The sequence below is a fragment of the Chelon labrosus genome (assembly GCF_963514085.1).
Source record: "Chelon labrosus genome assembly, chromosome: 13".
Taxonomy (NCBI): Eukaryota; Metazoa; Chordata; class Actinopteri; order Mugiliformes; family Mugilidae; genus Chelon; species Chelon labrosus.
In genome coordinates, this window is record NC_140346.1 from 21,593,833 (window position 1) to 21,604,232 (window position 10,400).

At 40.5% G+C, this 10,400-nt stretch overlaps 1 protein-coding gene across 1 annotated transcript; it reads left to right on the top strand.

Annotated features, from left to right (window-relative positions):
• Positions 1 to 83: 83 nt before the first annotated feature.
• LOC311497851 (ribosomal protein S6 kinase-related protein-like) lies at positions 84 to 5,566 on the top strand (the record flags this gene model as incomplete). The annotated part of the gene is made up of 11 exons (XM_084558215.1): positions 84 to 107; positions 1,867 to 2,130; positions 2,229 to 2,453; positions 3,430 to 3,499; positions 3,925 to 4,032; positions 4,172 to 4,212; positions 4,288 to 4,315; positions 4,540 to 4,635; positions 4,886 to 4,974; positions 5,053 to 5,163; positions 5,261 to 5,566. 11 exons carry the CDS (start codon positions 84 to 86, stop codon positions 5,564 to 5,566), a joined length of 1,362 nt encoding a protein of 453 aa, XP_084414341.1.
• Positions 5,567 to 10,400: the final 4,834 nt, after the last annotated feature.

The window sequence follows — 10,400 nt, forward strand, 5'->3', positions numbered from 1 at the left end:
ATGATGGACGCGAGAAGAAGCGACGGATCCGTCGCCGTTTTACTTATTTCTGTGTGAGATACTTGTTTATTTCCGAGGATGTGATGGGAAGCGAAATCAGTAAAAAGGTGAGTTAAGAGGTTTGACTTGCTGGAGATGTAAACAGACAGCATGTGTGGCGTTTTCCTGGAGAATTAACAGAAGATAAAGGTTGTACTTCGTGATTTATTGTCTCTCTCTCTCTTTTTTTTTTTTTGCTCCGCATGTTACTGCTGTGCGTTGAAAGTCAAAAATAGAGCTATTGATTAGCTGTTAAGTGGACTTTGACCTTCTCTCTGACCTGCGGCATGGAGCTCAATAGATGCTTGATCCTGTGGCTGTAGCTGATTAAGTCTGATTTAGATAAACACTAGAATACATGTGGATTGCTTATCAAAAATATTGCAGTGGCTTAAAACATGAAGCTTTTTCTCTCTTGGATTAACAAATATCAGTGATCAGATGGAAGAGAAGAAGAAGATTCTTGAAGCTGCAAACATAAACGCTTTATAATGCATGTTTGAATGAATGTTAAAGACATAAATCTGAACTGATCGATCAGTTTGACTATGCAGATACCGTACATCCACCTAGGTAGAACAAAGACAATTGGACTAGTTTTCTTAACAAGGTTTCATCCAAGTGTCTCCTTTGGCTCTGCTGTAAATGTCTTGTGGGGAGTTTGGGTTTTTTTATTTTAAAAAGAATCTCACATGACCAGGGTCTGCAAGGACCAGACACTCGCATGAAGAGGCCACATGGATGAGTGATGAAATAAACTCAGTCAGGTCCATTTGCCTTTGTTTTAGCTTTGTTTTTGGCCACTTCTTATTATGCAGTAGCGTCCAGGTGCCAGTGCAGGCCATGTCCATTCAAAATCACTGTCTACATGGACAGTCTAATGATTACTAAGCATCAACTTATGCACCCTGTTCTACTTAAAGTGACATCTCCATGTCCACGACATGCTTCTGAAGCGGCAAAACCCTCCCATAAGAGGACCGAGCCGCCTCCATTCTACTTCCTCTTGTCATGTACATGTAGACCTTGTTCCTCTTATCATGGACATGCAGATGAGCCACGTGTCCAAACTGTTACAGATAAAGTCTCCACAGCGCTGACTCCCAGAGCTGTACGAGCAGAACCACATGCTTTCTTGAATATCTAGTTCTTTTTTTTCCCATCTCAGCTTGTTCGTCGTTCATCTTACAGTCTGCACTGATACTTTTACTCTCCTGTGATGCTTCTTTGACAAGGAAGCTCTTTCTTCTGCACGTTCGCAGCTGTACTCTTTGTACCTGATGGTTTTTAACTTGAGGAACTTAGACATCTTCTTTATTTTCCACATGTTCTCTTGAACTTCAATTCATTGCATTTTCAGGATTATTACAGTAATATTAGAGACATTTAATAACACAGCTAGATTATAATTTTTTTTTAAATCCTGCTAGTCATTCATAAAATCTTATAAATTTACCTTTGCTGTTTCTTGAATGAGCATTTAAACACACAAAATCACAAGACAGATCCTTGTTGCACAAGAAATTCAGATTTTATTTTATCGCCCCTTTACTCCACAATTACTATTTACATATTATTTATCTGTGCATGCCTTTCACATCATATGACTTGTGCATTTGAGCTGACAGAGAGGGAGCGTGCGTGCATCATTTGCTCTGCTGCCCTCAATACAGCACATGTGACACTGCTTATGTAATGTTTATTTGTTTAAATCTCATCCTGCAGCTATAAAGTGTTGAGCAGATGCAGCACTTGTCTAAATGTCAGTATAAATATCATAAAATATATAAATTTGTCTAAATTTGATCCTTTTCGTGTTAAATGTAGAGAGGGGTACCAGCGGCTCAGCGTCGGCTCAGCCACGGCTTCCTCTCAAACGTGAGGGTCTCCGTGGCTCACAGGCTCGGACACTCTGCCGTCTTCTCCCGGCCCGTGGGAGTGGACGGCAGGCTGCCTGTCCCCACGCTGCTGCTACCTCCAGGGGATGGCGGCGCTGGGGCGCCAGCCGCAGAGAGGACTCCTCCGGCTTTCATCTCCGTCTTTATGCCTCAGTTCCCACCACGTAAATTCCCCGGACAAGACAAATTCCAGGTAATCTGGACCACAGCACAAGAATTGATCTCTAAATCAATGAGAGAAAAAGGAGCTGGAGTGGAAACGGAGAGATAACTGTACGTGCTTGCTCACAGATCCTGGGCCTCATAGCTAAAGGCTCATTTGGACCCATCCTGAAAGTGAGGGATATTTGTAAAGAGAAGACCTATGCTGTGAAGGTTCGTGTCATCATGCATGTCTCTAATGCATGTTTAAACATTTTTAGTGAAATAGTCTGTTTTGTTCTGCAGGTTCTACCAAAGTCAGAGATCTTGAAGCATGCAGTGCTGGAGCAGTCCAAAGAGGAAGTCATCATTCAGGTATATTCTCAGTGGCCGGAAGAAAACTAGTTGGAGGAAACGGTTTTTGAACCAAAGCAGGAGAGAAACCACTTTAATTGCCTTATTTAGTGTTTACAAGCAGAAAATACAAGATTATTAAATAGTTTAAAACATCAAATTGTGGCTTTAAAGGGGAATTACAGTTTTATTACAACCTACGATCGTTTACTCACCCATGTAACTTTGGTGTCATTTGGAGTCGTTCAGAACATATTTAGATACAGCAGAGCGCCGCGTGTATCCATATAGTGGGAGTGACTGGGGCACCGAAGTCACTCCCACACATGGGGCACGCATTGTCTGAGTTCCCACCGCAAATTGACAACAGGTAACTCCGGACTCAACGGAGACTAGCACTAGCGTATCATAACAAAATATTGGTGAAATGAACAAGTTTCGCGGCAGATATTGCGTTATTTAGAGGTTGTGTTTCGGTGCCCCAGTCACTCCCACTATATGGATATACGCAGCGCTCTGTTGTATCTAAATATAATCTGAACGACTCCAAATGACACCAAAGTTATATGGATGAGTAAACGATCGTATTTTATGCCAGAAATAAGGTCCAGATTGTAAAAAAACGGTAATTCCCCTTTAAGTCGACATATTGCTGTTTATTAAAATTTCCACACATTTACAACAAATACTATACAACGATAAACTCACACACATTGTTATGACATTTATTAAAAGTCTATTTATTAGAAATGTGCCAAATAAAGTGTAATAACTGTAGCTAGAGAGGAGGTCACTGCTGAAAGTGATGGTAAACTGTCAAACGGGAAATCTTTGCTCATCTTTTATTTATAAATTGTTCCATAACTGGGAGTTTTATGAATTTATAATGACTTTAAATCACATGACATTTAAGGGCTACAGTGAGACGTAGCTTCTGTTTGACACCACCTCGCTCTTCTATTCACTGTCAATCTTTGTGTCGACTGTTGCATTGCAGCGGCAGCTCTGTCACCCATTTATCCACAATCTGCAGGACTGCTGGCAGACGCAGAGCCATCTCTTCATTAGTGAGTTAATAAATCTAAACGATGGCACAGTTCGACGACCCTCTCCTCTTCTTCTTCTTCTTCCCTTTTGTGTTCGTGAGAAGTTACCGTTCCCCCTCTGGTCCTATAATCTAAAATAGACACTAAAGAGCTAAAGTTTAGAGTGGCAGCAGCTGTAACTGCAACTTAATTTGCTTTTTAATTTAAGATTATTGAGTTTAATCAGATTAAAGGATGTTAACAAAACAGAAGCATGTGTGTTTTTAACTCATCCTGATTTCTTCCTTCCCCCAGCAACATTGTGATGAACAAATCTGTTTTTGTTTCTTTAGTCTTTTTGCAGTTTGCTCTTTCCTAATTTCTTATTTCAGACTTTGCTGACCTGGATTAGCTCAGCAACCGGTTTCAGTAACCTAATGGGCATCTGTGTGTCTTCTCCTCCACAGTGAGCGACTACTGCGGCACTGGAGACCTGTACACTTACTGGATAATGAAGGGCCAGTTTGCGGAGGATGAGGTTCGGCTTTTCGCCGCGGAGCTGGGCAGCGCGCTGGGTCGGTGTTAATTAGTGTTCGTCACGCTGAAGCTTCGACTTGGATTGATGCAGAAATCACGTTTGAGTTGTGCAGTTGGTTTAAAGAGGATTTCATCTTGTGTTCTCACTTTCTGTGTGCTTCCTTTTGCTCTTTTTAGGATTCCTGCACAACTTAGGAATCATGCACAGAGACATAAAGGTATTACGTCTTCTAATTAATGCACTTATAGATGTATAGATTGTGTGTTTATGACTTGACTGTGTTGATTTTCAGATGGAAAACATTCTTCTAAGTGATCAAGGTAACACTTGTCTGTATTTTTAACTTGTAGCTTTTAAAAATGAACATTTAGATGAGATTAAATTGAATTATATAAGACGTTTGGTCAGTTATGCACAATAAAGACAGTCAGACAGGCCTTTCCACTAAATTTAAATGTGTAAGAGGAAATAAACACATTAAGTAAGAAACATTTGCTGGTTTATGTTGAAATATATCAGTTTTTCGAGTTTTGCTTCGATTCAGGTCACCTTCGTTTGTCGGACTTCGGACTCTCGTGCCGCCTGAAACGAGGAGGACGAGCATTTACAATATGCGGGACGATCCAATACATGGGTGAGAGTCTGGTCTCATAGTAATCTGTGTGTTGGTTCACTTGTTTTTTCCCACGTCGCTGAACCAAAGCCCCCCCACATCAACATTAGAGCCCCACCTGCGTTTTGTTCTCTCTGGATTCAGTCGACCCAGTTTAAAATGTGACGCACCTGTGATTTGCTTTATTGTTTTTAATTCTATGATCAAAAAATGACTTGATAATGGCTTTTTAATTCTCCGAATTATGTTCCGTCATCTTGTGTTTTTCTTGTTTCAGCTCCTGAGGTTTTGAGTGGGGGTCCTTACAACCATGCCGCTGACTGGTGGTCTCTTGGTGTTGTGTTGTTCTCACTGGTGGCCGGAAAGGTAGGAGGTCTCTAAAGTCTTCTTGAAGTATCAGTTATGGTGAGCTTTGTTTGCATACATCTGTTTTTCCCTCTGCAGTTTCCCATTCCTGCAGAGCCCGACCACTGTAGCATGTTGAAGAAGGTCAGAGACTTTTCCTATGTGGTCCCCGACACGTTCAGCTCTGCCCTGACCTTACTGCTCACTGAGGTTAGTGCAGCTGATTCCCCTCTCTCCGATTTAAACATTTTGAGCCTGTCGAATGAAATCCTGACACAGTTTTTTGTTTCTCTCTTCACCGATGCAGCTTTTGTGTAAGAATCCGGCAAATCGCCTTCGCAACCTGGACTGTTTCAAGATACGGCCCTTCTTCCGTGGCACTTCATTCGACTCTTACATCCTCCAGAAGACACCGGTCGAATTCATCCTTGAGCTCAGGACTCATCCTGATTGGGCCGGCAAATCAAAGAGAGGCCCTTCATCGGATGAGCTAGATAACTTTGACTGTGACCAAATCCTTCACTCCTCCACGATCCCCTCTGATCTGTTTCCTACTTTGCCCGACGTCGGCCTGAGCTCATCTGCAGAGCAGGCGTGTAAGGTGTGGGACTGAACTGGGTTTCTAGGCTTGAATACAGAAACAGACAGAAATGAGAAACACTAAAGAGGGTGAATATCCTTCTTCATACAGCCGTTGCCTCTTAAACTTAACGGTGGCTACGTTTACATGGACAATATTTCTTTAAAGGAGAATTACCGTTTTTTACAACCTGGACCTGGACTCAACGGGGAATAGCACTAGCGTATCATAACAAAATATTGGTGAAATGAACAAATTTCGTGGCAGATTATGCGTTATTTAGAGGCTGCGTTTCGGTGCCCCAGTCACTCCCACTATATGGATATACGCAGATCTAAATATCGTCCAAATGACACCAAAGATATATGGGTGAGTAAACGATCGTATTTTATGCCAGAAATAAGGTCCAGGTTGTAAAAAACAGTAATTCCCCTTTAAGACCTCAACTTACAGACATTAAATAATATTATTTGATAAGACATACCATAAGTGGTTCTGCTCACTGTGAAGCACCAAATCTACTGTATATATCCACAGAAGAAGAAGGTTAGTATTCTTATCTATAGTCACAATATTTAACAATATTTAACGATGACCAAGAGGAGAGAATCACATTTTAAATTGCATTATCCACACTTAAGGCTCATTTAAAGTACCACGGGACATAGCCGCCGTAACCTACGTAATCCACGTAGCTTAGGCCAGTGTGAGCCATTTATACTTGTGCACTTGTCAGTCTGGCTCGCTCTGTAACAATGCCACCCAAACCCTAGTCGGTGCTGTGTCTTTTTTGTCAGTCGGGTAAATTTTTGTTTCTACTTCCTGCTTCACTTTCAACAATGGCGACTGAAACTTCCGCCAAAGTTGAGTCACACAAATGTTCGTATCTCCAAACCTCCTCAGTTGCTCAATGTGTTCCATGTTTATTGAGGCAAAACAATCAATTTGAAAATTGTGGATATGGAGAAGTGGCCGTGAATACTAAAGTGGAAACACGCTACTTACCAAGCGGACCAATCACAGCCCTTGCACTCTGCGTCGTCACGGCGTGTGTTTACATTTCTGGGGAGGCTACGGCGCTAGGGTCTGCGCTGTCGCCGTAGCTACGACTCAAATTGACGCAGAAGCCTAAACCACCTATGATTCTGGCTGCAGTTCAGGACTCCTGCCATTGGTCGTGCACTCTGATAAACTAAGAAAACCAACTGCTACCTCCATGTTTCTGTCCCTCCTGGATCAGTTCACCTGATGTTTACCCCACATGTGGGGTCTGACATGGATTTATTCAAACCGGAAAGAAATTATCAGATCAAGAGTTCACATGGTTATCAGGAGCTAATATTCTCCCATTAAACAAATTATCAAAGGTTTACACCACCCTTATCAATGTGATTCATAGTTCCTTCTGACTGGGCCAGTCTGTTCAGATGGAGGCTGTTACGTTTGGATTTATTGCTCTAATTATTAGTGTCCATGTAAACGTAAGCCAGTGTTTGAAAGTTGCCTTTTCCCTCAGCAGAAACATCACTAACAGATTTGTTTAGTCACATGTTTATTTCTACTGGTTTATAATGAAGAACTGTTGTGGCATGTCTTGCCATCACGATCACGTTTTCTTTATTTAATAATTTAATATATTTCACTCCATGGTGTCATTCACAGTAGAGTCTGTATTGTATGTTATTGTTTGTAGTGTAGTAGCTGGTCAATGTACATTTTGATTAAGTCTAATCATTTTTTTTAAATCTGTAATCTGTATTTTTAGCTCTAAATTGTGTTTTATATTAACTGTTCCAGATAAACTGTAACTTAAATAACTACGTATATTGTAGAGACTATTTTGTGAAGAGTAAAGTTGGTTAATCCATTTTTTATCTGATAATCATGATTACGTATAGTATCAGCAGCTGATCAGTAGAATCATTTTGCAACTCTGATTTCAGAAATAACCTAAAAATCTTTTTCTGAATTGAAAACTGACTTAAAAGTTCATATAAAGTTGTCGGTATTGTCTAAAATAAGTTTGTTCTTTTGCAGCAGTAAAGTTTTTGTATACTCTATGTGGTACATTTGTTGTTCTGTGTGTTCTTGCAGGGCAACTCATATAAAAATATATGAATAATTTCTCTTGTACGGCAAGACTTTGTGAAATACGGACCAACATCGTTTTTTTATGATCTATAATCTGGTTACAAACATCAGTTTAATCTCCGCTAACACACTTAAAACAGCACGAAGAATCTATAATTAGAATATGAACAGTCTTAACTCAAGGTCCACTTAATATCTTAGATTTAAATTATAATGTTCTGTCATCACAACACGAATTTAAGAAACGTATAGTTAGATGAATTATCTCTGTAACTGAGTAAACTGCTGCTACTGAGGAATATTAGGAAATGCATTTGAAAGCTCAGTAGCTCATAGCTGAAGTGGCTGTGCAGGATCTTCCTCCCGAGATGTAACCAACTCATCTTTAAAATCCCTCATTCATATTTGCTTATTGGGTCAGTGGGGTTCAAAAATTAAACAAATTTGTTCAGCGTTGACCATTGACAAGAGAGGAAGTGCAGGAAAAAATGCAAATTTGAACATTTACAATCCAACGAGCATCTTGGTGCAGAAAAGCTCAGAGCTGCTACTGAGAGGTACTGTGGTGAGATGGATCTGCTAACTGTTGACGTACAAATGAAAGCAAATTAAATAAAAAGACTTGGTTGCGTTGATAAGCACTGAATTTGAAACGCTTCCTAAAATGCATTACAGCATGGTGGTTTGATAAGGAAACAGATAAGAGTGAGGGCAGGGCCTTCTCTCTCTGGTTTCAGACTTCCATCATCAATAAAATCTGATCAGTTTCTTCTAAATCACTCTACAGGATCGGTGATACTAAATGAGCTATTTTAGCTGCTCTGTGTCACTCATCTAACACCAGCTATAGGAGCTTAAATGCTGCACCTAGATACGTTATGACCAACTTTCAGCCTCGGTTTGACCTATTTAGATGAACTCTCGCAAACCCATTGAGGACAAACCGTAATAGGACGGAAAATTGAGGACCAGATAAAGTATCATCATTAAATGCTTTTAATTAGGTAACAGAGAGAAAAGTCCCGGCGGGGGCAGCCACGTATAATTGCTGTACTTGTTGAAGTTGTGCGTCTATTTAAAACCGTATCTCCTGAATGGGAGTGCACCGACTCCTCCCTCCCGCTGCCTCCTGACATTGAATTCCCTCTCAGGCCCTTGTCTTAGACAGGTCCACCATGTCTGTGTTGTGGCTGTATAGTGGCAGGCAGTCCATTGACCCACATCTAGTTTCGGAGGCACACTGACCCACAATAGCGAAGACAGGAGTCCCCTGAAAGGTTGGCGCACCAACTTTTATCATTACAGAACAGGAAACTGTAAAAATAAAACTTTTTTGTAAACGCAGCTTCTGCAGCAACTGTGCAGATAAGCTCCTTCAACTAATCACAGCCAAATTCAAAGAAATGATCCTGTTACGCTCACAGGAAAGCAACGTTTAATTTCTCTAGTTTTGCATTTTAAGTTAAACACCTTCTCATGCTCTTCATGACATCTGAAATAACACATTTCTGCATTTTGGAGATCTGAACTAGAAGCTACAAGTTAAAAAAAAAAAACATCTTCAAATTGGAAATCATTCGGCTGACCTCTTTTCCAGCTAATTTGGGCCATACTGTTCATTTACATCGACAGGAACCTGGGAATGATTTCTATTTCCGAACCGTTCCATCGTATTCTTTACAGTTTAAAGCTCACCAGAGAAGCCACTGAGTGCATGAATTGCTCTAAAACCGAAACACCCCTGAGAGTTTGAGGGTGAACACCAAATTATCAGGAGACTTCGAACCTTCCTCTGGGCACATTTTTACTAATTAAAGTAAAAATAGCACGCCCCGGGGTGTGGTTAAACGCTTAAATTAGGTTGTTATAGGGGTAATAAGTGTTTTAGTGTTTCGTAAGCAGCCTGGATATGGAGTGGAACGCAAACTAGTGGAGCAGGAATGGTTAAAAGTAAAGGATATCCAACACTGGAGTGCACATATCTGCAAAATGACTGAAGAAATGTGAAAACTGCTGCGTCAGAGTGGAAAAGAAGAAAAAAATCACTATATTTTTAAATAGAACAATGAATCATCAAGCTTTCCTAATGAATATGGGACAAAGGTGGGCGTGCAAGCTCCGCCCAGAGGTGTTGGCTAATGAGGTGTGACACACTTCTGACAGGGGATACAAACTAGAGCCGAGGAAGAGGCTCCATCAGTGTTCACACCATCTGTGGACAAGACATAATTGATTTCACCTACAGGTAAGAACTTCTTTTGTCTCTTTGGGCAGCTTAAATCAACCGTCTTTTTCGTTTTAAGGTCGTCTCACCGACTGTGGATTTGGGTGAACCTGCTAACTGCTTGCTAGCTTGTAGCCATTTAAAGTGGAGTTTTTAAATTGATTTTAAAATTTAATACAACTTTACAACTACAGGTGTCGAAGTAATGTTATTTAATTCATTTAATTGAAAGTTTTATCGTTGGCTTTCGTTCCCAAGGAGTTGCAGTGTTTTTTAAGACCTACATATTCACACAATAATAGTTTGACAGGTTTAAAACTTGTTATAAACCAGCTGCTTGTAAACCAATAAGGACTGATCTGTCGTCTCTGTGTCATACATCTAAACTAGCTTTACTCCCTTTATGAAAGACGGGCAGAAATATTGCCTTACATGTGGGTGAATCTGGACATTTGTTGTCTTATACTTCATGGAGGATAAAAGGAGAATAAATCTGCCTCTAAATAATCTAATCATAAGGTCACATCTTCCTTCAATAGCTGTTGAGACAAT